Consider the following 27976-nt stretch of genomic DNA (forward strand, 5'->3'; position numbering starts at 1 on the left):
GGCCCTCGCGTCTCCTTTTTATTTACGAATAATTATTAATTAAATTTATTACGATATATTTTATCGCATTAATCTGTCTGTGGTCGAATAATTTTCAACAATTTTATTTATAAAATATATTTTATAATCTTTTGATTTTTTTGTATGACGTATAACTTTTTATTTTACATATTTATACTTATGTAACTGCATTTATGTCAATGTTATTCTCGATATTTTTGTCATTATGAGCAAAATTAAGATGCTCAAATATTCAAAATTGAGGTAATTAACTTTACTTTGGAGTAATTCAGGTTTGATTCACTTTAAAAAAATTAGTATATGGTCTAAAATAATAATAAAAAATAAACTAGATAATAGAGACAGAAATAATAGACGAGTTAATCAGATTTACTTTTATTACAAGTAATCGTTACAATACATATCACCGATTGAGAATACGTAGACTTTTACAGCGAATAGTATCACAACACGAAATATACAGAGAAAGTGCGGACGAGCATTCATTTACAGCGCTGAAAAAAAGAAGTTAATTCCTCACACACCTTCGTGAATCAAATTACTTTCATTAATCATATTATGCAACATTAAATTTTATGAATTTATATTACTGCCTGAATAATTTCCAAATGCAATTTAATTCTGATTTTGCAGTATATATCTCCACGGTTTATTAATCATATCTCTGATGTATAAATTTGTTCAGGTGTAAAAAGGAGAAAAGAATATTTTAATTGCGTTAATTTTTCAAATAATTTCACTGCGATTTCACGAACATATATTCCACAAAATAATTGAATCCTGCGTCACATATTTTTAATAACGTTCGCACAAAGTTACAGATCGCAAGGTTACACACGTGTTCATCGCTCCCGTCACTTTCCTCTTTAATTCGGTAATTTCACGACGAACGTAAGTCAAGGTATAAAAGAGAAAAAAAAATAAAAACGAAATATCCCCGTTTTTTTCGGATTGATCGATCGATCTCCTACGAGAAACGAAAGAAACGCTCTATCAACGTGCCGGGCCTAACGCCCGATATATATGTCTATAATAAATAAATACATATATATGTATGTGTCTATGTGTATATTTACGCCGCGATTGAGTGCCCCTCGGTCGATTTTAGTTGCCGTTTTATTCGTTAGCGACGCCATTCTTCCTGTGCCTCGCGTTTGTACGGTAGGAATACTTGCCAATCGAATTTATTATCTTATGATCATCTCGAAGGGACTTCGTCCTTAGGCCTGATCATGTCGGAACAAAGCGCGCGCGCTTTGCTCTTTGATTTTTACATCCTTAGGAAAGTCGTTTACCAGTCTTTGCTGTCTATCTTCGGTGATTGATTCCGCCTCCCTTGTTCTAACGTCAAATCTTTCGAATCCTGCGTAACTCGCGTTATCAGTTTCATAGTTCTCGGGGAATTTCCCTGAAAGATGTCCGAGATGATTTTTAATTTTTGTACATGTCACAAAGGACTTTTTCCATCGGTGTATTGCCGATAGTCCTATGGAAATAAATCAGTTCCACTCTTGAGGCTGGAACCATTCGCAGCAACGGGAGCAACAACAGCAACCTGCCAAAACGGGCCGGGCTATTTGGCTGTTGAGCGCGCGCGTGATGTCCCAACATTAACTGTGCCTGATCCTGCAGATTCTCAATTTGACTGGAGTCCTTTAAGCCTCGGGTTTCTGCAACCGAAAATCCGCGTTTCTAGATATATAATCTCGAATTTGCAAAATTCAATAATTAAGCGCGAACGATAAATTTTTTTAAACAATAGGAGGAGAAAAGGAGAGACGGAGGCAAACAGTTTATAACTAAATTTTGAAGTGTATTTTATAAGAAAAGTAATACAAATTATATACGCTTTATATTATGTATACGAAATATATCGAAAGCCACTGACCTGGGCGGAAGAGAACGATGGCCTTCATGCAAGCGAATTCCGCGGGATCGACCATGACTGCCTTATATCTCTGCAGGGTATCGTGCAAGTGCCTGACATCCGCCGCTACTTGACTGGGTTTACCCGTGGTGGTTTGTAGGTGCAATCCCGAATGCGGATGCGGATGCGGCGAAAGGGTCAGAGCCGTCAGTTCGGCAGCGCTGAAGAGAGGCGACGATTCGAGTGGCAGACACCATTGAACCGCATTGAGGAGGAACAGCTCCGACCAGACCTCTTCCAGCAATATTACCTAAACACAATCGATCGAAATACTTGTGATTTATTTTAAAAAATTGTATTATTATTTCCATATATTTTTTAATTTTTCTATTATTCGATGTCTGTCTAAAATTTAACATAATAATCAAATCTTTTTAATCTTTAGATTTTAATTATATCCAAATCTTTTTGATATTTTTATTATAATTAGATTTAATAGATTTAGTATAATTTTAAACTTTTTTCTTATATATACATCATTTACATATTTTTATTCATATATTTTCATTTATCGCGTTGATACAAAAATGTTGTTTGCTGACATTCATCAAGATCGAAATAAATTATCAAATAAAAATGCGTTAAAATATTTATATACACGCTAAATTTATATATTACAAATTGCAATTGTAAATTTGCTAAAACGTTACCTGATCTCTGAATGGCAAGCCAGCGAAAGAGGGAAGATTTTTCGCCCATTTAACGGCCATGAAGAGCAGCCTCGCACTGGTCTCGTAGACCGTTTCGGCACTCGCAGGTGAATATAATGACGGGAGTATTGGTGGAAGCTGCGCGCATCCACTTCGTTGAGGTGTCAATGGCTCCTCGTTCGTTACATCTATACTATCCTCGGACGCGTTTCCTATTTAAACATAAAACTCTTTTCTATCTCGTATACTCTTCGTGACAGCTGTGACAATAGCAAGCGATAAAAGTGTGAATGGCGCTGATGCAAATTTGATTTTTTTAAAAGAATCATAAAAATATGCTTTATATGTTTTTAATAAAATAAAACAGATATAAATGTAAAATCTCTTTTGTTGAAATTTATAAAAATAGATGTGTCATCTTTTTTATGAAAAATTATTATTACTTGTAAAAGAATATTAATGATTTGTTAAGCATAATAATTTTTTATTCGAAATGTAGAAGATGCATACCGTCCTCGTTGTCTTGTCGAGGTGGTGTTGCTGTATTATTTGTAGAGTTTGTCGTCGGTGCGACTGTGGGTAGAGGTAGTGGCGTAGTGTATCTTGCCATAGCCAAGGAGACTGGCGGTCTGAGAAACAATTCATGTTTCGAAGAGATTATAACATCTGAACAATAAAAATAATTATATAATAATTTACTTTTTACAGAAATGTGAAAAATTTAAAGATACTTAAAGAGAAAAATTAAGCATCACATTTATTCTTAAATAATTATTATAATCTTTTTTAAGTAGAAAAAAGAATGGCGTTTATTCTTCTTTCTTATACATCCACTTCGCGAAGTGAGTTTCGATTATAAGATATCACGTTATAATTTAGCAAGTAAACTCGATTTGGCAAAATTGGAATGAAATAAATCAGAGTAAAATAATCGCGAGCGACGACATGTTCAGTCCGTTCGCGTGTGAGTCTCGTTTGTAGGTTCGCCGTGATTTCCGCGTAGCGGAAATTTCACGTCGATCTCGGGTAGGTAGGCGATCACGATCGAAAAGGGAAGCCGTCGATGTTTTCGAAAAATATCCCCCTCGAAACCTTCCCTCGCAACTCGGCGATCTCTTCCAAATCTGGTGCAGATGACGTTTCGCGGTGAGATCGCGGTTAGTCGGGCAAAGCAACAACGGCGAAGGTAAATTCCCTACATATATGTGTGTAAATAATTTTTCAAGAATACGTTGGCGTCCGTTTAAATGTCTAAAAACAAGACTCCTTATACCAAGCGATGAGAGAGCGGATCTGATAATGCGCCGATTTACAACAGCGGCCGAGACTGTTCGTAATTCTGGAGGCGAGACCACCGGCACCATTACGACCCTCGAGGGTAAAATTCCGTCGCGACGCCGACGGAAGATCGATGCGGCTGCCCCGGCTTCGCCGCGGAAAATGACGATCCCGACCGGCAGGAACTTCGCAAGCTGCTACATGGAACTGTGCAAGCAGCAACGACTGCGACCGTTGCCGGTTATATGTGTCACCCTACCGCACAGCTTGGACTTCACCACCGATCGCGTCAAGATGGACGATTGGGGCCCGATCTTGAATTCCCTTTCTCTCGATCGCTCGCTCAAATCGATTAGCGTGCACAGCAGGTTGCAAAATAAGCGATTTACATTGATATTTTCATTGATATTGTCTATTCATTTCTGATTTAATTAATTTTTATACCAGCCATTTTTAAATGACTGAATGTATTATAACGATTTAGTCTAAATCTTTTAAAGTTACTGATATAATGTGCAATACGCATGTATATTTTTGATTAATTTTGATAATTTTGATTGATTTATTATTTTCACATTATTATTTCTCCGATGCCAGCTGATTTTTGTATAAGATTTTTTCATTATTTTTTAATGATAAATTTAGCAGTATTAATTTGTCATTATTGAATTATACATATGATGAGAAATATATATGTAAATTTGGCTGCAATTTTTTATTTATTTTTGCACTTTTTTGCAATTTTTAATTATCTGAGCTTTTTGAAAATTATTTCTTTTTTTTATTATATTTTTTTCGAATTTTTATTATTAAATTATATATTTCGATGAAAAAATCATTCCAGAAAATAAGATAAATTCTTTACTATTTTTGAATTTGTCAAAAATCTCGAGGTGATACAAGAGACATTTATTATCAGGTATCAGTGTCGAAAACCATTGGAAGAGGTGAATTCCGAGGACAAGGCGCGAGCGATGGGTAAGGCCCCGGTGGTCCTCACGCGTTATTTGTTGGAATGGCTATCGCAGAGCGTCGGTCAATGCATGAGAAATTCGCCCAGCCTCACGCATTTGGAACTCGAGGGTATCCCGTTTCCGCCTGACTGCGTCGCAGTTCTCTGCGTCGGTCTGTCGGGAACCGAGACTCTGCACCACCTGTCCCTACGACGGTGCTGCATCGGCGACACCGGCTGCGAAATGATCTGCCGAACGATCGCGGACGCTCGCAGCGTGAGGTCGTTGAATCTCAGTCACTGCGACCTCACGTCAAGCAGCGGTGGCGCGTTAGCATCAGCGCTTTCCAGGCAGAAACTGGCGCTTTACCACGACACCTGGAAGCAATCGCTGAGATATCGCGAGCCTAATTTCGAGGCGATGCCGGGATTACGTCGATTGACTCTGAACGATAATCCTCATCTCGGCAATTGTGCCGTAATAGAGATGATCGAGGCTATACGCGATAGTCTATGGATAAAGGCGCTGGATCTTCAGCACTGCGGCTTGACGAATCAGATCGGCGCGGATCTGCTGAACCTACTCGATCAGAATAATACGCTGGCAGTGCTTGACGTGAGGAAGAACGCAAACCTGAACGATGAACTTGCGACGGAGGTGATGAGGAGACTGGGAGAAAACGACGTCGAGGGAAAGTCGGAGTACAAGTGGATGGGATTGGCGCCTAAAGACAAGAGAATCGCGTCGGCTGGTACTCGAAGGTGCAACGAGAATGAAGACACCACGAAGCTCTCGAGAATCCAAAGTGCCTTCACTAAGTACACGAGAAAATCATACCAGGCGATTCCTCCGAGGAGGACGACTCCGATGCCGCTTCTACCGGCGAAAATGAAGATCCGACCGCCTTCACCTCCGGTTCGCGACATCACTCAGCAACGTTCTGCTTTGACTCGGTCGCGAACGATCAGCAGCATACAAACGGTGCCCAAGGTTTCCCTCCACCTGAATCTTCAATCCCAGATCCAATCCGTGGTGAGTCGTGACATCGAGGATCAAAAGACGACGCCGGAACACAAAGATATCATGCATCCCTTTGAGGAAACGAGTCTGAGAAGCTTCGATTCCAAAGTGGATGTTGGCACGCAAAGCGTGGACCGACAAGACGATCCAGAGGAAATTCAGAACATTCTCAAGCAATTGGCGGAAGCTCAAGCGGAACACCATTGTCTCCTAGAGGAGATCAAGCGGGTTGATCTTCTGCTCAACGAGGAACGCGCGTGTCGTGAGATCGCCGAGGAGAACCTACGATCGGCCCAGAACGATATAGCTACGCTAGAGAACGTTCTGAAGAAAAAGGAGATCGAGACCAGCGGTTACGTACTGATCAGCCAGCAGTCTTTGGACGAGATATGCCTATCCTTCGATCGGCTCCTGGATCTGCTGGAGGATGTCGCCAAACATCCGTTCGACCGAACGCAACCGAGTGCTCAGCAGATCGCGAGCGCAGACATCAAGCGACGACTAGTGTCCGTCATCAGGCAGACCAAGTCGGAGAACCTGAAGAGGGGTTACAGGATGGAAATCGAGTCGCACGTCGTGGACAGCGCGCGAAAGTTCGTCAAATCCGAGAGCGACGTGAGATCCATCATGCCGATTCCGGCGGCGCACTTGGAGAAGAAGATCGGCGAGTGTCCGGAGAATAACGAGCTGCGCGATCGGCGTCGTCACGACGTCGATGCGAAGCCGATGTCGGCCGGCGATCGAGCTCGTGCGATTTTCGCGAGCATCGTCAGCGGCGAGGCCGTGCTTGACTTTTACTAGTCGTCGATCGATCGGTTGAATTCGATAATTGAAGGTAAAATGGTGTGGAGCCTTTACATGGAGAGACTTTACGTGGATATTGGTATTTCGTACACGTATATATTATACACTACGTGCAGAAAACGCGCAGACAATGCTCTACATTTTTCTATTATCACAAAAAAAAAAATACTTCCATTGCTGTAATTTTTTCTTTAGATAAACTTTAATTGATATTCGAATGTCATAAACATCTAAGACATCTACGTCCGTAAAAATGCCGTGAGAATTTCTTTTTAAATATTTATTAATAGACGTCTTTTATACTTTTATGTTGTTTAAAAAAGGTCAATAATTATTGCCATCTCTTGATAAGATCGGGAAATTTAAAAAAAATGGAAATTAGGGAAAAATTAAGCCAGATATGACTAGCTTTTATTTGTTAAAAAAATCAACTTAATCATGTCGTTATTAATATAATTTGTCATTACGAGACAATTACCTCGTAGAAAATACGTTCATTTCTATTAAATTGCATTCAATCGCTAAACATTTTCGAGTAAAATGAAAGTGACAGACGACGCGATGTGATGCGGGAAATTGTTTATTGAAATCGGGATAATTACTGGGTTAAGAATAATGGAAACAATTAGCGTTTCTGGATAATCGATAAAGTGCATAATCCATAATCTGAAGATGACACAACGAGATGAGATCGATCACGATGAGGAATGTATAACGTTCCGACCCGTTTATAGCTACATTTTTCTTAGCACGTTATTGTGTATACATTGAATAATATAAATTTATTATTTCCACAAAACTTTGTTCAAGTTTCTTGCTGCAAACTACGGATAATTATTTCTTTTTTTGTGATTTACTTAGTTGTCATCACATTTTTGGCTTTTATAATGAATTATAAGCTGTTAAAATTTATTATATATATATCGATTCAATATTCATTTATTAATTAAGTAATTATAATTGTGAATTCTGATACTTCTAACATATTTTTCTCCTGATGCAAACTTCAAAATTTCACGATTATGTAATCGAATTGTTGATTTTAGGAACAATCGTGATCTGATATTGAAATTCTACTGAACCAACTTTATTTAAAACTTTATTTAAAACTTAATGTTAAATTGATTTATTATATATTGAGTTACGTAAATATTCTCGGATAAATTTGTGTTTATTTTTTAATAATACTTTGCTCTAGCTTTATTATATTTTCTTGACGTATCAAATTATTCTAAATTAATCGAATTATATATCAATCAAGCGCGAACATAAAAAGAACATCCTGCACTAAAATATAATTTCTTCACAAAATTAATAGATTCAGTATAATTGATTTATCGATCTTTTATTTTCGATATAATTCGATATTTTGATTCTGAATCCTTAACATTTTTAGATATTTTAAAATATGATAAGAGAGATGAATTTTCTCTATTGAATTAATCTGCAACTAGGTCTATGTTTCACCATTTTTTTTGACTCACCAAATTATTTTAAATTAATCAAATTGTATATCAATCACGCGAGCTAAAATATAATTTCCCCACGAAATTAACAGATTATGTATAATTGATTTATTGATCAGGATCTTTTATTTTTAATATAGCGTTTCTGAAGGATTCTGAATCCTTAATATTTCGAGACATTTTAGGGTATAAGAGGGGTGGGATTCTTCCTGTTGAATCTGTGACTAAGCTTGTGTATCGCGGAAGGATTGATCGCGCTTGCGTAACGAACGCGGTGTAATAACTCGTCGAAGACGACGCGTTGTGCCGCGTCGGGACGCCGGCCTGTCGCTTTTAACGTTCACCCCTTGGCGCTCTATGGATTTTCCATTAGTTCCAACCTGGGCAACCGGTTACCTGAAAAACGCTACGCATACTCGGGCTGCTAGTCAAAGGTAATTTTTCATGATAGATCACGCTCGGCGTGTCGCTCACAACGGCGAAAGGTAAGCCTGGTGTGCAGCACAAGATCAAACGTGCCAACAACGTCGCCGGCCCTTGTTGCTCCTATCGTTGCACCCGTCGACAGGTGACTATCGATCGTCGCCTCCGTCGCCTGTCGCTCTAATCGACCGTATCTAAGGGCCACTTCGACCAAACTCCCATTAACTCATTGGTCGATTAATAGGATTGCAAAAATTACTGGCTGCATAATTTGTTGGTTCGAATTCAATTCTTCTTCCCCAATGTGTCGACAGAAGATTAATAAATTCTCATATTAATAAGGTATTGCACAAATTAATCGACAATTAAGTTAATCGAAGTTTGAGTAGCCCGAAGCGTTGAAATTTTGCAGAATCATTGTGACATGAATCTCGGCATTCGATAATCTTCCGATCGATAATCGCGTTCAAAAGCTTCGGACTTGTTCTATCAATTTGCGCGAACATCTCAATTATTATATAATTAATGTCTCTGTTAATTAATTCTTAATTAATTTCTTGATAAAATTTTATTCTACCCTCTCATTTTCTCTCTTTTTTTATTTGGTTTGTAATGTTTAATAATTGATGTTGAATAATTGAGAGAATAAAAAAAAAATGGCAAAAATAGAAGAGCGAGAAATTAATTATCGCTTACCCGAAGACGCCCACGGCGACGGCGGCTTCGCGCAGCGCCCTTTCTTGGTCCATCTCGACGAGTGCTTCCGGTCTAATGGTGGCAGTATTCCTCGGCTGACGTTCGTTCTGGACAGCTGCAATATCACGATTTTGTCCTGTTTATAGATATATACGGCCATTTACGGACAAGACATTTAACTTTTGACATTTTGCTAAAAATTAATACGTAATTTGTAATTAACTTGTAATTAATTTGTAATTAATTATAAGATTAACATCTTATTAATATCTTTATCTTCTCATTTTTTTCGATGCATTTTGATCGTTGATTTTTGCGCATCATTTGTAATGAATATTTATAACCAAGTTACAAGCTAGGCTCGCTGTTTTTAATTGACGATCGGCACGGCGAGTGTTTTCGCAGGTGCAACGATCATAAACTTCCTCTTAAGTTCGTTGAATTATTGAATCGCTTATCGGTTATCGCGAATTGCGATAAGTCACAATACGAATTTACCCGTACATCAATTGTATCTACAAATAACATAGTCACGTATATAGATATATATTCTGCGCAAATTACTGTTGCATATAATCCTTCGAACGTCTTTTTCGCGAGATTGCATGGATTATGCGAATATATTTCTCTCATGCTTGCGCAATTTTTGATGCAATGCATTTTTCAGAGATGAGAGTGCTGTTACGCTTGCCACAATACTACGGTATAAAAGCGACAACTATATTTTCCGCTGTATATCGATTATTATGTAACAATAGGATGAGCAGAACCACCATCGGCAAAGCTCGTATTTCGTTAAAAACCGAATAGCTTTTCCGACTGATCGAGAAAAATCAGAGGGCAATAGTAAAGCTTTTACAATATTCATCAATTTCGTTCACTCTTTTTTTTTTACTTTATTTCTCTCTCTCTCTCTCTCTCTCTTTCGAACGATTCAAAAGGATATTGAAAACGGCGATGCGGTCGGCGAACAATGGGAGCATTGTGTCGCTTTGTCGAAACCGTCGAATTCGCGGATGATTGAAATATTATTGGAATATTAGTCGATTTCCCCATCTTCTCCCCCGGTTCCGCCGGATTTACGGGGGAACGAAGCGAGAGCGGTTGCCTGCCGCCCTCTCGTCAAACTCACGTAACGCTACGTTACGTCACGCCGGCAGTCTGCGTCTGACACGCGTGAATTTAACGGGCACGCAATAGCCACTCTTATTGTTTGCAATACGCAACGCAGTGCATGACCACCCGAGAGTTTCATTTACCGATCAATACGAGAGGATTCCGTTAAAAAGGATTTTTGATGATGCTGTTACGTCCATATCCAGTCCATTTTTCAAAATGAGCGATCCATGCGCTTTTTGACACGCCACACAGAAAAAAAGAACATTCTTGTTTTGAAAATATATTTATAGTTTTTTTTTTAGTTTTAACTTGAAAATCTTGAAATGATGTTATATTGCGTTAATTAAAGAAAAATATAATTGCTTGAATAATTGCTTACTTGAATGAAGCCATTTTATATAGTTCAATCGTGAAAAATATATTCTTATGATTTAAGATTTAATTTTCTTGAATGGAAAAGAAACGATGTTAGATAGAATATAATTAAAAATTGTAAATAATTTAATGTCGCCAGTCGAATAATCAAAGGATCATTGAAAAATTGTAGTCGACCAAACTAGCCAAAAAAATTAAGTTTATTAATACGTTTCGACCATATGGTTGTGGTCCTTATCAAGTATACACTAGAAAAGATTTATAAATGAATAAATTAATTAAATTAACGGTTTGAATACATAGTAACGCACAAAGAATTAAAGTGTGAAACAATTTTTATTCATTTATAAATCTTTTCTAGTAGTATCAAGTATACTTGATAAGGACCAGAACCATATCGTCGAAACGTCGTATTAATAAACTTAATTTTTTTGGCTAGTTTGGTCGACTACAATTTTTCAATGATCCATAGAATATAATATTTTTAAATCAAAGATTATAATTTTCTTAAAGTAGAATTAAATAATTATATATTCTTGAGGTGACAATTACAATATTAAAATAAGACTATAATATTGTTGAAATTTAAAATTATTAAATTCTTCTAAAAAAATTATAAATCCATACGCAACAATGAACGCGTTAGTTTAAGTATATAAGTTTTGATTTAACACTTATTTTTTTTCTGTGCAATAATGATATATACATAGATCAACTGCAAAGCAGAATTTTTTTTCGCAGATATCGATGGTATAGTTTTCATTATGACATTATTTTTAGAATCATCCATCATATGAAGAGAATTCCGTTTTTTTAAATATTTTCGCAAAGATAAACCTGTTTAAAAAATTGCTCAATAAATATTTATTAAAAATATTTATTAAATATTTATTAATATTTATTAAAAATATATATTTATTAAAAAGAATCGCGGGGATATCCTCTGTACCGCACACTTTTTAAATAAATGTCTCGCGTAGAAATAAACTAACAGGGAGGAGGGGGAGCGGGCGCAAGGGTTAGTTAATTTTTATTCACGCGAGCCAATCAAGCGCATTTGCGTGCTCACGCTCGTGCGGTTCGCCGCGAAATGACGACGACGACGACGTCCTCTTCGTCGTCGTCGTCGCCGTAAACACTGCGGTCGTTAGCGACGGTCACGTGGCCCTCGGCGAATCCCGAAGGGTTAATTGGAGGAAATAAACGTATGCAACGTGCGGCCGACCGCCCGATGCGCAGATTCGTTTCATGACCCTCGATCACCTCTCTCTCTGTCGCTTCCCCGTTTGCGACTTGGCGGAGACGGTGTCAGAAAGGATGAAGGAGACGAGCGGAAAGGGTTCGTCTCTCCCGCGGAGCGAGAACTCGTCATGCAAATGAGAGAAACAATCTACGAGGACGTTCGCGTGTCCTGGTGCGAGAAATGTTAAGGATACCGTCTACGTTCTCCAAATCATCGACTATCACGCGAGAAGCGATCTTTAAATTGCGCTTCTCGACAATTAAAAGTGTAAAGAGGTGCGTTGAAAGACGCCTCTATTATTCGCATGAATTTTTCTATTATAATAATTACATCGTGATTTATATTTTTCAAAGAAGATAAAATTGTTAGGAAGATCTATTCGAGTTAAGGATCAAGTAAAAATAACAGGACCTTACATGCATCAGCGAACAAACGGGCACGCTCGTCAGTTAAACGAGCGAAGAAGAAGTCGAGGAAAGAGGGGACAAAAAGCAGGGCGGCCTTTCGCAGCGAGGTGCATGCAAATTAAACAGAAACAGAGTGCACGGGGCGTTTATCTCTTCTAGTGCGAGAAAGAGATGCGCCGCGAGAACAACGGGGAGGAAAGAGAGAGAGAGAGAAAGGGAGAGAAGAAACGGAGGCCCGACGAAGCAAGAGGACCCCATTAAGCCGCCCAGCGGGCTGCACGCCGGAGGTAAAGCGAGCCGACACGCTTTTTATTATTACGAAATTACTGCGCGTGCCCGTGGTAAAAGGGATGCCGGGAAAAATTGCGTCCGCGACAATGAGTGCCCTAATCGCGCATCTATTAAAGCACGGCGGACGACACGAATCTCTTTCCTTTCGGCGCTCGTGACACGAGAACGTGTCTTCCCCGTGCGTTAATACGCTCTCGTAATTATTCTGGTCACCTTCTCCGCGTAAAAGTCCGAAGAGCAACGGATCCTGAAGAACCGCGAGAGATTTTAACTATCTGCATATTTGTATCTTTTCCATATGACACTTCAGAATTTATATTTCATCGTATTCCATCTCTGTAATCGAGATTTATATTTAATTTAATTATATTTAATATTTTAATAATTAATCATTTAATTATATTTAATTATATTTAATATTTAATAATTTAATTATATTTAATATTTTTTAGTTATATATAGATTTTTATATTAATTTTTAATTTAATATTCTTGATATATATATTGTATATTTTTACACATTTAAATTATTTCATTTGATCAATTGAAAGAATTGTAAAATCTAACTTTGTAATTTTTTTTCATCAAATGAAGAAGTCATTATTTTTTTCAAAGAGAAAATTAATCGATCGATCGATCATAAGATGTCACGTAGGTGTTATTCCGTCGATCACCGTCGCGAAAATATCCCATATCGCGAGTTTCGAAGACATTGTCGCCGAACGGGAGTTATGGATCCGGCGGATTATCCATTTTCGTGGGTACGGGCCGTAATGCCGGAATCAATCAGCGGCGGGGGTGGCGGAATTCAGTCGGAGGGCCCTTTATGTTCGCAACATAAATAACTGGATAAAGGCGGGAAGTCTGGCTGCGTCTCCCGAACAGCCTCCGATTCAACTCTTAATGCCTCCCGGCGAGATACGGGCGTGCACCTGTCCTTCCTGTCTTGTTCTCTTGTTCTTCCTCCCTTCGGCCATTCCGCTGATAACTTTCTTATTGCCGAACTCGATGTCGCAGGGCGGTGATCCTCCCGATTGAATCGAATCGCGCCACCGCGATACTTTTTATCCGAACTCGGTCGCGGGCGTGATCGGAATCCGAAACCATCTTATCGCTCGTCGATGTGCGATTTATTGCACGACATGAAATTTTATGATGGAATCTTAGCTCTCATTCCTCAGTGCCATTGTGTATTGCACAAAGAGATTTATTTCATAAATTATATCAACGTTCTCATCAGTCGAAAGGCGATGCAACTTATAAAAAATTTTAATAATTATTATATTTTTTCGTATTTGTTATGATTCATTATAAAAATTTTTTTACAGAGAAATTTTTTATATTGCATCTTTCAATTTATAAATGCGCTGAAAGCTATAATTTATTAAAATTGTCGACATATTCTCGATTTTTTGAATCGACGAAAGGTATAATTATTTTTGAACCTAATGTTTGTACGGAATTCGGTTTAAACTTACAATCAGATTAATTGGAGATGTATGTATTATCACTCACCATCTTTATTCATTCCCATTTGCATACATTTCTTCAGACGGCAAGCTTGACACTGATTTCGATGCGCCTTGTCCACGACGCATCTTCCGGTACCAGCTTGACATCTGTGCAAAAACATATAGCGCATACACATATATTTAATATAAGATATTTTATTATATTTTATTATATTTAAACATATATGTAACGAAAAATTCTCATTTTTATAGGATATTTAATATATAATCTTTCTATAAAAGTTAAGACTATTTTTTTTTAATGCGATATTTCTTGAAGCTTGAATGATTTATCGTATCAAAAAGAAAAAAATATAATTCTATATTTGTGTTATATTAACTTGCTAGCAAAAAATTGTTAATATTATATTTGATCCTGCTTGGCAAGGATACACTTATTGTGTAAAAATTTTCCGGTCTTATTCGGATCGTAGTGATTTTTATATCTTGTGCTATGTAATAAAGAAAGAAAAATAGGACGCCTTTAAGGTCGGGCAATGAAGTTGCGGGGATGCTGTCGTTGGATTGGACGAGATTAAGAGGGATAAGAAGAAGGTACGTGACCCCGGACGGTTCGCCTCTTTACGTTAGCCAGCTCGGAGGGATAACCGGGTTAGCCCAACAATGAAAGTAATCGAATTTAACACCATCTCCCGAAGAGTGCGCACCCCGGATTTCCGACAAGTGCGACTGAATTTCGTCGACTTTCCGCGAGGGATAAAAGCTACGGAGTTACGATTGATCGTTGATGAAATGTCATCGTCAAGGATCGATCGATCGTCGCGAGAGATGGTTGACGAACTCGTCGCGTAAAAAATCGAAAAAAATGTTCAACCGGTTAAAATTAGAATTTTAAAAAAATTCTAAGAATTAATTAATTAGTATATAAAAAAAAGTATGTGTATTTTTTTATTCTAATGTTGAAATAGTATAAGAAGGGCTTTCGAGAGATTACGAATGTTCATCCTCATGTTCTCTGTAGAAGTAGATAATAATGAACATAATAATGAAGCTCTATTTTTGCACTAATTATTTATAATTCTTTCCGATGAATTGCATGGCTTAGTATATGTCGTTTATCCTCTCTTAGCATTCATAACATCACGTTACATCAAAAAGATCGTTTAACAGAGGCCTATCGGCTGAAGGGTTGCAGCGAAGGCCTGCCGCTTCGCCGACGACACCGTCAATAAACAACACACATCTATCGCATCGAGCCTGCATCGGACAACGCGAAGTAGGGCGATCCGACGGGCGTGATAACCGGCAGCACATGCTTCCGGTAATTCAATGAGGCGAACAATGCCGCGGGGCCGCTCGTAGAACAGAGAGATGCGTAAATAAATGTATGATGTGGTTCTGAAGGGTGAATGCAGGAAGGGAAGAGGGGAATCGCTCTCGCGCCCTGTGGATCCGCTGGGGTGCGAACGCAAATCAATTTGCACGACGGACCCCCCGCCGAAGGACCAGTTCGGTGGGTCCTTCGCGTTACACATCGCCGCAGGACAAGATAGCGCTCCGTTCCTTGTGACTGACGTTTGTTAAAATCGCGCTAACAGCGGTCCAGCGACAGCCGCCGGCAGAAAATCTCGGAGAGACAAGCGTCTGCTACTAATTCGCGCGTGAAGTGTATCTTGTGGGAAGGATATGACCACGAACGATGATGTCATTAAGTCGACAAACTTTTTATTTATTTTTCTTTTATTAAAAAAAAAAAATATATATATATATAATATATAATATAAATATATAATATATAATATAAATAAATATATAATATATATATACTTTTTTTAAACAAAATGTATTATATAATTCTAATTTTTGCAATGAATTTTTTAGGCTTTTAATTTTTGAGGCTCTTCCAGGAATTTTACGATGTGTGATTGTGAAACAAATTTTGTTTAAATTCTAAAACTCTCAACGATTGTAAAATTGATTCTATCATGTTCGATGCGACTTGCATCTGCAAAATATATTATTCCTCGCAAAAAAAATTAAATATAAATTTTCTCGGATATTTAGCGGGCGAGTATCGGCAATCTATATCGGTGGGCGACGTTTAATTTCATCGTTTGTGAAAATGGGAGGAGAACGAGAGAGAGAAGGCCGTTTTCGCTCCCGTCGGACGGCTATAACGCAGTAAAAGATTGAAGAGCCTCCGCACAGATAACCAATTACCCGCGGAGGGGAACGAGATGCGACAGATGCGTCCCGACGCGATGCGCCACGACGTCCACAATCGCCGGATTAGCGCAAATCCTCACGGATCGGTTAGATGCAATTAAGTGCATCGTGCGTGGATAAGAGCGAGCGAAATGTTCGCACGGACTCCCGCGGGGCTTGCACTTGAACTCTGCACGCAAATGTCGCTACTCGAATAACAAAGGCCGCATCTTCCTTCCTTCTGTTTCATCGTGTTCAAAAATTCTATGAGAGATAATATTTATATCATTTACCAAAGGTCTCTTAAACCGTTCATTTTTGCATTTTTTAAATCGTTAATTTTGCTTGCTCTTGTCCACGATAATCATTATTATTTTTGTTCCTCGGATGAATGTAATATCGAGCTAAAATGCATTGATGTCTCTGAAATCGAATTATTGAATTGTTTTATATGTCTTCTATCATCTAGAAAATGTTTTCTTTTTTTAAATAATTTTTTCAGCCATTTAATCGTAATGTGTGACGTATTCTTTTCCAGTATATTCGTTAATTAAAAAATAATAAACACGGAAATACATGTAGATTATATTATGCGCAAAGATGAGAGACTTGATTCGACGCTTCCGTTAACAAACATTTGATAAGGAAAATATTCCGATACGATATAAATACAGATCCGGTCGGGTTGAGTAAATAAACTCATGGTTCTCTATCTTCTTTCGGGAAAATTAAAAATGTTCGGATCTGTATCAAGCATTAAAGAAAATATATCGCAAGACGGAAACAATTTTTGTCGCGAATCGTTGTAACGATAAGTCATTGTAACAACACTAGCTATTTAGCTGAGTATTTTAGACATTTGTGACAAGTCAGATATTGTGTTAAGATATTAAAATAAATGCTCGATAATTTATATCTGTTTAATACAAGGTAAAAATCTATAATGCGAAAAATATGATAAAAATCTAATTACTTTTTAAGTTTAAAATCATTAGTTTTGTATGTATTATGGAATCTATGCGAGATTTCTTTGCACAATTTTTGATCTTGTATTTATTAACATATATTTTTAAAAATGAGTTTTTAAAACTTTTGATGCACAGTACCCTCTTCTCGTAACATTTTTACATCGCAAAATCTGGGCATCGAGGGGGAGATGCTATTGATTGGCGCTAGTATCATTCGGGATTAATATCGAGTTAAGCATCGTGCGGAGCCATGTGTGGGCCAAGTCGAGCAGGCTCATCCTAATACCGGGCCTGGACGCGGGGAACGGCATAATGTCGTATCCGCCGGGGGCCCATCGAGAGAGAGCCACACCGTGGCCGCACCGGTGGCGAATTATGCCCGGGTATCCGAGCCGGGGTAGCGCGAGGAACTATTACCGTCCCTCGGGAACACGGCCATCCATCTCCATCGGATCCCGCTCGCGCGCGATCCGGAATCTCGCCCCCGTCCCTCTCGACCCGCGCCACTCGATACGCAAACTATTAACCCCCGCGCGTTGCCCTTTGAAAAATGAACACGCGCGGGTGAGCGTGATCGAAATGCAAAGCGACCCGTCGAGTCCGACGATTCGCGAAAGGGGCCAACCGGACATTACAATTCTTCCCCCGTCTGCGGATCGACCGGTTGCCGGACTGTTAACGAGTGCGTCGATGAACTATCGTCACGTTTGACCCTGACGAATATCGCTAATCCGATCCGCGTGCCTTGCGATATCGTTCTTGCACCGTGTAATCTCCTGTGTCGTAAAATCGCACCCCGCGATTTCATCGATTAAAGTCGCGCTCGTTGCAGTAACGCGATTATATATCCATGCGTCACCTGCATGAACTGCGGAATTGCGTTAAGGAATCGAGGGGCGCCGTTGGATGAATAATAATTAATCTTAATTACATCCTCTCTGTGGCATGCAATAATAACAGTAGACGCGGCAGACGAGCCGCTGGTTGCTTAAATTAAGTCACCTCGCGCTCATCTAGAACTGTAGCTACGGTTGCACTTGTTCGTGCGTGCCATTCCAGAGGTATATTTTATTCAAAATTGAAAAAGACGGCATTAAAGAACCTCCTTCAGCCTGATACGAAAATTTATTCTTACGATCTAGATCATCGAAGTGACCTCCGACTCACCTGTAAATCAACTTCCGTCTGACGCTCCTCTTGAAGAAGCCACTGCAACCGTTGCAGGCGAGTATCCCGTAATGTTTCCCGGAGCTGGTGTCACCGCAGACCACGCAAATTAGCCCGAGGCTTCGCGGCGGTTTGCTGCCGTGTTGCGGCTGCTGCGATTGCTGCTGCTGCTGCTGTTGCTGATGCTGCACCTGGCCGAGCAAGTGCGGATGGCCGTTCCCCAGCGCGGTCAGGTATGGTGACCTGGCCAGAGGGAAGTCCGTCGGCATCCCTCTGCAGAGGGGCACCGGACATTCCTGGACCGACCGGGAGGCGTAAGGATCGTGGCTGGATGTGGATCCCGTCGCTCCCAGAGGACTGTAACGCTCCGGCAGGCCTGGGGAAATGACACTGCTCTCGCCGGAATCTGTAGATTGAATACGCCAATTTTCATCATGAAGTCTCTGACAAGGAAATAGATATAACTTTTCAATAGAAATTGATATATTAATATAATTAATATAATATATTAATACAATTATATATATATATATATATATATAATATATAATATATATAATATAATATATATTATTATTTTTGAAATTTCGTAGATCATGAAGTCTCTGACAAGGAAATAGATATAATTTTCAATAGAAATTGATATATTAATATAATTAATATAATATATTAATACAATATATATATATATATATAATATAATATATTAATATAATATATATTATTATTTTTGAAATTTTGTGAGATCTTGAAGTCTTACGATAAATTACAGCTCTGAGTGAAATTAACGAGGCAAGTGTCAGAAAGATGTTGAACTCAAAGAATAAGTTAATCAAACATGCGTTTTATCAGTAAATGACCTGTTCTGATAACGAAAAAGTTGGAGATAAACATGGAGTCATAAGTTAATATATGCGATCTCTACAGGTGTCGAAATTTTCTAGGTGATTGAACTTCCGAAAGGAAAAAAAATCACATATCGAGATAATTCGTAAATGATGAATTATTGTCTTCACTTTTCCGGTTGTGTCGGCGTTGTCAACATTCACGAATTATTTTCCTTGTAGCGTTGTTCCAGACTTTGCACAATTGCGACAACCACAAAGAATGTGTTGACGGAGCGTCTGGTTTCTTCGATTTTTTTCAATAGATCGCGATCGACGAAAGTGAGAAAAATCGTTATAATCCGATACTAGACTCGAATCTTTTCATGTCGGACTAAAATGAGATTTTCTATTATTAAACGTATTTATAGAAATACATTTGCAAATGTAAAATGCAAATATAAAATGAGCCTGTCATCGTTAATCACATTAGTTTGACGCTAATTTAATTGAAAATATCGCTCGATTGTTAAATTACTACCTCGCGTTTATCTGCGATTATTAATTATAATTTTAATTATAACGAGCTTGAATTTAGCTGAATTGCACTTATTTACATATTTCTATTAATTTAATTCTACATTTCCATGAGAGAAAGAGGCATGACAATTTTTAACATCGCAAACTCCTACAATTTTGCATAATTTTGCGTAAATTAATTTATCTATTACATCATTAAATTATATTTTATTTTAAACGAAAATCAATTTTCGCGAAGCGGAAAATCACGATCAAGAGAAAACGGAAAATCAGATTATTGTTCCAACTGAAATATAACATCTAACTATGGCAATCCATTATCTTTTTCCATAGAATGGCTTTCTTGATAATCAAGTGGCACGATGGAAGGCCCGAGATTTACGATCGAAATATCATTTTTCCGCGATCAGTTCGGCAGCGTTTTCATCCGATCAGTTGGCCGTTACTTTCGGCTTAATCCCAGAAATCTCCTTCGCGCGTCCGGACGAGCGACCCTAAGCAGGATTGAAGGGTCCCCGCCATCCTTGATTGATTTCGAAACAGAGATGGTCGTTTATAAAATAATTCTGCACGCTCGCTTAACGCTTGATCGTTATGGACCGCCACGAAAATCGCGCGATCTACTTTGTTGTCATTCCTATTCAATTGGCAATTGATATCACCACGCATTGACAATCGAAATCCTCTCATAACCCTCGGCGGGGCGATTCTAAAGGATTCTCTTACCCTTTGCGTCATAATAACAAGTCACCCTCGTGTTATGCGATAGCGATCGGATTTGATAACAACGATATCTATCTCTAGATCGTTTTTTGAGTGAGATATTTTTGAGATTTATTTTTTAACATGTATTTTAACATTGTATTTTAAAATATTATACTTTGAAGATACACAAATAATTTAATTTTAACGAATTTAATTCTATCTAAGAAATATTAATATACAAAACTTTAATTCAATTTGAATGACAAATTTATTGCATAAATAATTTTTGATAAATAAAATTTAAAAAATTATAAGAAATATATACATGTGTCGACTGTGAAAGCGTGATTTGTGACGATTTTTAGCGACTATATTTAAGCTACCAAGTACAGTGGATTTGTTTCGCGTAGAATTGTCCCTATCTTGACGTTGTCCTGTTGTATGGTAATTCTCGAATGGATTCGATCTGACCCCGCGGCATTAACGAGGCTGGAACGAGTTTTCGATCGAATTCGGGGGTGGCTGACAAATACGATTCGAGCGAGATCTCGTGCCTCGCTGAGAATACCAGCGTGACTAATAAAGTCGAGCCAAGCAGAGAAGCGAAATCGCATTTCGTTGATCACGCAGATGTTCATAGTGCACGCAAAACGCGAAACGCGAAACTTGTACAATGTTCCACTTTTTGAGTACTCGAAGGATTTACCTTCTCACCTTTTGGTAACGTAATTTTTTTATTGTCAGATGCAATTGCAATTTTTGTGAAAAATAAAATTTATTTGGCGTAAATTGAGTGTGTTCGTATGTGCGGATAAAATTAGAGCAAGAGACAATCATATGGAAAATAAAATTTAATTATAATTATATTAAATCTGAAAAAATACAAGTTAAATAAAGATATTTAAAATTCTGTAATTATATCTGCTAATTTAAGATTTAAGAAAGGACATGATCGCAAGATTTTGAAAATTTTGATGAAACAGCAGGTTGATGATCTATTATGCGATGCGCGTTACAACGGAATCGTCGCGATTCCCTTTCTCCATTCGGCATAAATATTTATATTAGAGCGTTCTTACTTCCTGAGCTTTTTCCAAACTCATTTCCCGATGTAAATACTGTTTGTCCCCGCGATCCAGCCCGTAAGCCTTCAGGGACGCGAAAAAGGAACAGGAGAATCTCTCGTGGGGTGCCAGAAGCTATCGAGTAACTTTGCCGTCAGAAAAAAAGATACCCTATCATTGCCAAAATTCCTCTCCACAATTTTCCTTTCGAGTTCTTTTACTATTTTTGAATATGTTAGTTACTTGAACAATACGATTGTTGAATCACATCCTCCGATCGTTATCAAATCACGTCGAGGACAGGAGGCCGTGTCAATCTTATTAATTCAACTCACGTGACATTGTATAAGCGTACGGGCTTTTCGATCTCGTTAACATACACCCCGTAATCCTGTCGATTATTAGTGAAGTATACTCTGCGCTGGTTCAATCTTTAAAACGATGAAGGATTTGCTTCACGATAACATCGAGATCGGCTCATGAGTATTTTCTTTCACAATTATTTTATTACTAATTAATATTGCCCTATTTGAAAAATTTCTAGCAAAATTTTGTGTTGCTTTCCTTAATCAAAGAAGGATGGGATATAATAATAATAATTATATCTAATTTTTATATCAGTTTCATGCTTATATCGTTGAAGACGATGTTTAAGATGCACGCACACGCGTGCATTCGCAAATTACGGCATTAGAGTAATCAAATCTTGTCGCGGTACAATCTGTCGTCCGCGCGGGGTTAAACGAGAGGAGAAAAATGACGGTCCAATACAGAATACACACCCGCTATAAGCCACCCGCGCCGAGAGTAACGCGCGCAAAAGCAGGGGCGTCAAATTTCATTAGCATATCAATGCTGGCGGATGGCAAGGCGCCACCTGCGCCCTCGCATTATGGGATCATCGGGAAAAGTGAGAGGGGGATCGTTGCGAGTGGGGCCAGGGGTTGCGCTAGTTGAGAAGATAAAAAAAAAGAAGAACAATTTTTCCCCCTTTTCCTCTTCGCTAATTTCGGCTAATCGTCAGCGCATTGGATGCGACGATAGAGAGAGAGAGAGAGAGAGAAAGAGTATTTCTTGCACTTTTACACTTCTGGAAAGGAAAGTCGAGATTAAATATGACGATATAAATATGACAATTATTGAACGCAATTGAAGATTTACTTTGTCGCAAAAATAATGCAAATTAAAAAAAATAAATGTAATTTTTTAAATATTTATTTATTTTATTTATTTTGCAAAGGCTAGGAAGAAAAAACACATTCATCAAGACTTAATGTTATTGAAATAATGTTACTGGGACAACAATTTTAACATTGACGAGGGAATAGTATTAAACACAGCTGTTCTGTTTCTCGATATTTGTTTTAAGTAGGTGCAGGTTGATGCCACAATCGAGTGAAATGCTACGTATGCGCTAATCATGCGAGAGAAGAAAACAGCAGAAACTCCATATATTTCCCGTTTGTTTAAATTCAAATTGTACGGTCAAAGTTTTAAGTCACAACACGGAAATTGATAAACAAAAATTTGCCGATGACTAAGAAAGCATGTGTCGCTGAGCAAAATTAAGCGCATCCGTCGATGCATATAAGACAAACAATTAACAAACTGGATAAACACTCGCGATTCCACGTCGACGAGAATGACAGAGAGATTAAACTATACTTGTCATTTTCAAAAATTCCCGAACAATGAGATCAAGATTAAACAAATTAGTTTTAATAGCAATACGGGTCAAGTGTCGATCTTATAACACAATTATTTATTATACAATCAAATAAGTATGGAATAAATTACAAAGAAAAGTTTGCGAATGTTTTCGACCTTATTTTTGGGTCATCTTCAGCGCAAATGTGATGATGTGATAAAAAATAACAAAAGGTTTTACATCGGAGTCAATTACAAAGTGTGCCGTCTAAAGTAATAATAAATTCTTCGGTATCTCATTATTTTGATGCCTATAATAAAATCAGTCAAATTTGTCAAAGAAAAAATTATGTGAAAATAAAAAACAAAAAGTGAAATAAATTAAATAAATAATGTAAACTAACGTGAACAAAGATAGAAATAAGTAATAAAATTAAACTTGAAAGGTTAAGAGAAAATTTTATGTCAATTTTTTAAAAGTCAACAACAATTAGAATAATTTAAATAAATATAAATTAAATATAGAATCATAAAGAATTAAAAATTAAAAAGTTAAGAAGTTAAAACTACGAAATTAAGACTTCCAGGCATCGAAAACAATGACGAATCGTTGGAGATGAATGGAGACAACTCAACATTTTCGAAGACAAAGATCGACTAGTCTTTTACGGATAGATGTGACTAAACGACAAATCAAATAATATATAAATATACGCAAAGTGGCAGACCTATTTATTACAAAAGAAGACTATGTTAAATTTTTGGCAAATTGTTGACAATGTTTAAATAAATTTCTGATAAACGTTCAATATCTGTTTTGCAAATTTAGACCATTTTTTTTGTCTTTTGATAAATAGCATTTCAGAAATCAATCTTTTATTCAAAAGTGGTTTTCGATTTAAAATCTGCATCTCATCCCAATTAAAAACATGATCGAAACCTTGTGATTAGTGATGACAGATTGAGTATTAGTGTTACATCTAATATGACTGCGATGTTCGTTGATTCTGGTGTGCAATTGTCTGCTAGTTTGTCCAACATAGGATGCATTGCAATTTAATTTGTATATAACATTTATGGAATTAGAGGTAGGAAGGGAGTCCTGATGAATCCTGATGAAACTTCTCATTTTATTAATACCATAGTACGAGAGTCGGACATCCAAATCTTTAACGATATGTTTGAAATGCTCGGAAATTGAAGGAACATATATGGTATCGTGAAATACATAATGGAATCATTTGTATTTGTGACATGAGTATTATTGACTAAAGAATCTGATTTAAAAAGGTGTTTTTAAGGCGGTCCAACCATGTATGGACATCAAGATTATTATCAAATATCTTATCCAACTATATATTTTACAAATATTTCACACGAGAAATATGTCACTGAGTTAATCGATTAAAATTTAGTGATACTTTTTTAATTGATTTCAATTTAATAAACTTTTAATTATAAGCAATTAATAATAAAATTCCTCCCGATAATAAAATTAAATTTTAAACATTATTGTTTATTTAATTTTAAATTGAAGAGCTTTCAGGATTTTAATTCAACCTTGAAAAGATATTCAATGTTAAGTCAGATAAATTTTTTAAATTGAGAACCATGATTGAAAAGCTATCTGTGAGTTTGATTAATGACACTTTATGATAAATTAGAGGGTATAATAATTACATGCTAAGTTTATGAGAGAAATATTACATGTATGTCAGGAGGTGGGTTAATCAAATGGGCAAAGAATCTCATCTTGTGATCCGTCGTTAAGGGTAGACGATGCGACGCGACGGACAAAACGCACGCAGATTCACCCTCGCGACGGACTTTTATACGAGTCGCAGGGTGGGATAAGTGGAAAAAGAGGGTGGCACGTAGGCAACGACATTATGCCATTAGAATAATCAAATCTCGACTGACCCGGCGCGAACGGGGAAGGAGGAATCGTGCGTTGATGCAAGTTTACGCATTACATTACGCATTACGACGCGAGAAAAATGTCGTGACGGCATTGAATGTAAGAAGGTTAATCCCTCTCACTCTATTGATCTACAATAAATCGTAATGAAAGGTAAAGTTTAAAAATACCCCTTACTTACGCATGTTCCTTCCGGCTGATGTAATCTTTCTTTTATATAGTTTTTCAAACGTTGTTAATAAACTATCCAATAATAATGTACATAATTTTACATCTTTATACTTTATCTCGTAATAAAATACATGTACATAACTTTATTATCAGAAAGTTAAAAGTTTAATAGAATATTGAACTTTTCAGTTAATTTTTCTCTTAGATTTTATACGCGAATTTATCACAATAATATTTAAGCTTTTTAAAAATAGTTGAATTATAAAGTTGTGTCTGTTTCTTTCAGCATTTGTTAATTTTCTTTATATTAACTCACCGTGTCTAACGCTCAGCGGACTGGCAGGACTCCGTGGATGCTCCGACGTCGTTTCATTCTGCGCTTGTTGGTGCTGATGCTGATGATCTTCGGAGGCCGTGACCGTTGCTGCCCCGTTCATCGTGCCTCCTCGATCATTCGTTATCAGGCCGATATCAAACGCGCTAAAATCGATATACGTCTTTTTTATACATGACGTTTACGTTTACGATACAAAGTAAATATGAAAATGCAAAAATTTAATCATCATTTTTTGCAATTTATCGAATTTGTTGCAGTTATTTCTAAAAAGATATATAAAATATAAAGATATATAAAAATATATATATCTATTTAACTTATTTATCTGAAGATTTATTTTAAATATCATAATCAATAATCACATCTGCGTAATTATATATTTTATATCATATATTTATTTATATGTGATCAAGAAAATTATTACAATAATTTATTTTTTACTTATGTAAAATAATGTCGTCAATTGGATTTAGCTAAGTGAGAAGTGTAATCTCAAATAATTTTTCAAAAATAATTATTGTAACAATTAAAAATTAATCTTCGTTATATCCATATATTTACAGCAAGAATTTGTTATCTTTTTCTTAATTTTATAAAATTCTTAAAAAAATTTTATTAGCTTGACTATCAGACTTGCCAGACTATCAGAGAAATATATCATCTCATCATTGAAAGTAAATTCTAATATATTTCATGTTCACGTAACACTCTTTCTCTTTTTTCCTCCTTCTTTCCTTATCTTCCTTTTTAAAGATAATTGCAAACTCTTACCTAGGATAACTCCAGGTTTTAGCGTACTCGCACTGTGGCACGTAAGTCACTTCTTGTGCGATCACTGACTTCTCCACCCTCTTTAATCTACGAATCACCAAATCCTTTAATCGCTCGACTCGATTCGATCTAGGATCATTTAGTTCTCCGAGCGATCACCACCGATATTAGCGACACGAAAAGCACCTCGGCGACTCCGAGGAAGCTTGTGAAAGCCACGATGCGTGATCTAGACCGACGCTAAATGCAAGATGAGGAGATACTTGATGAGGAGGGATCGAGCTGATACTGCGTTCGCGCTCTCGAGATTGACGTTCAGCCCCGAGATCGACGCGTGAGCGGAACGATCGTTCGTCGATGTCAGATTGGCGTATGACGTCTGCGGCGTCCCGATCCGGGATCTCGGCGGCGAATCGCCGTTACCCGCGGATGACGTCGGCGTCGTCGTCGTTGTCGTCGTCACCGCCGCCGATGCCGCCGCCGCCACCGCCGTCGTCGTCGTCGTCGTGGTGCTTGCCGTGTCGTCGGAGGCAGCGGGCGAGCAACGCCCGGCGCCGATTGGTCCAGCGGCACTTTTGAAGGCGGGATCAGGAGGCAACGCCGGAAAAACGACAAAAACGAGGAGCGGGAGGATTTAACCTATAGCCTCCACGTTTGATGCGGCGCCTCGTCGCGACGCCCGTCGTCGCGACTACGCGCCTGCGCCAACCCCTTCGGGGTGGGAGATGACGCCTGGCATCTCCCACCTCGCGGCAACCTGGACTAAACTACCCCTACAGAAGGGAGACGCTTTCGCGGGGAACAAGTACCTGAGCATCGCTGCAATTGTTGATCGTTGGCTACGCGACGGCGAGGCTCTCTTTGCCGGGTCGCCTCGGCATCGGTTCGCCTGGATAAAAAGTGACGATACGCTAAATAGCGGGGGGATCCTTTGATCCGTTGCAATTTAATCGAATTCAGCTGAAATGAGATTGAACGGAGATGCGAGGATTTTAAAGTAAACCTTGATGATTGTGTATAATTTATTTTTTATTTTAAACTTTTAAATATCTTTTTTAGAAAAAATTGCGATGTAATTTTTTGTTTAATGTATAACAAGAGGGAGTGCTATTTGAAAATTTACTGGAGATCGCAGAAAGAGATTCACAGAACATCATATATTTATATATATTTTCCTTGTAACAAAATGCATCTAATTAACACTGAAAAAATGTGAACAAATTAATATTTTTTAAAACATAATATTATAATATTACTTATCAAAAAGAAATCGAATTTATATCTTCTAAAACTAAATAGCTTTCTCTTCTCCTAAAATGTCTGCGAAGAGAAAATCTCTGAGGTGATACAATTTTCCCCGCCAAAGAATCAACATTCAAAAGGAGTCGTTAACGGAGCGATTAATCGACCGCGATCGAACTTTCGATTCCTGAAGTGATCCCCCGAACAAATCGAGCGAGATCCACGAAAGTGGGTGCGGGTAATCGGTAACGACCGACGCCGAGCGTCGTTGT

The 27976-nt window shown here is 37.8% G+C and overlaps 2 protein-coding genes across 2 annotated transcripts; one reads left to right on the top strand and one right to left on the bottom strand.

Annotated features, from left to right (window-relative positions):
• Window positions 1-380: 380 nt before the first annotated feature.
• Window positions 381-26911, bottom strand: LOC105257085 (photoreceptor-specific nuclear receptor). The gene is made up of 9 exons (XM_011267461.3): window positions 26463-26911; window positions 25671-25834; window positions 18486-18891; window positions 14189-14292; window positions 9239-9353; window positions 3109-3227; window positions 2599-2810; window positions 1910-2198; window positions 381-1691 (listed from the first exon to the last, which is right to left on the bottom strand). Exons 2-9 carry the CDS (start codon window positions 25789-25791, stop codon window positions 1453-1455), a joined length of 1605 nt encoding a protein of 534 aa, XP_011265763.1. The 5' UTR covers window positions 25792-25834; window positions 26463-26911; the 3' UTR covers window positions 381-1452.
• Window positions 4039-6792, top strand: LOC112638184 (centrosomal protein of 78 kDa-like). Its single transcript, XM_025409327.1, has 2 exons — window positions 4039-4244; window positions 4796-6792. Exons 1-2 carry the CDS (start codon window positions 4039-4041, stop codon window positions 6648-6650), a joined length of 2061 nt encoding a protein of 686 aa, XP_025265112.1. The 3' UTR covers window positions 6651-6792.
• Window positions 26912-27976: the final 1065 nt, after the last annotated feature.

The sequence above is a fragment of the Camponotus floridanus genome, unplaced genomic scaffold, assembly GCF_003227725.1.
Source record: "Camponotus floridanus strain SB8 unplaced genomic scaffold, Cflo_v7.5 scaffold10, whole genome shotgun sequence".
Classification (NCBI taxonomy): Eukaryota; Metazoa; Arthropoda; class Insecta; order Hymenoptera; family Formicidae; genus Camponotus; species Camponotus floridanus.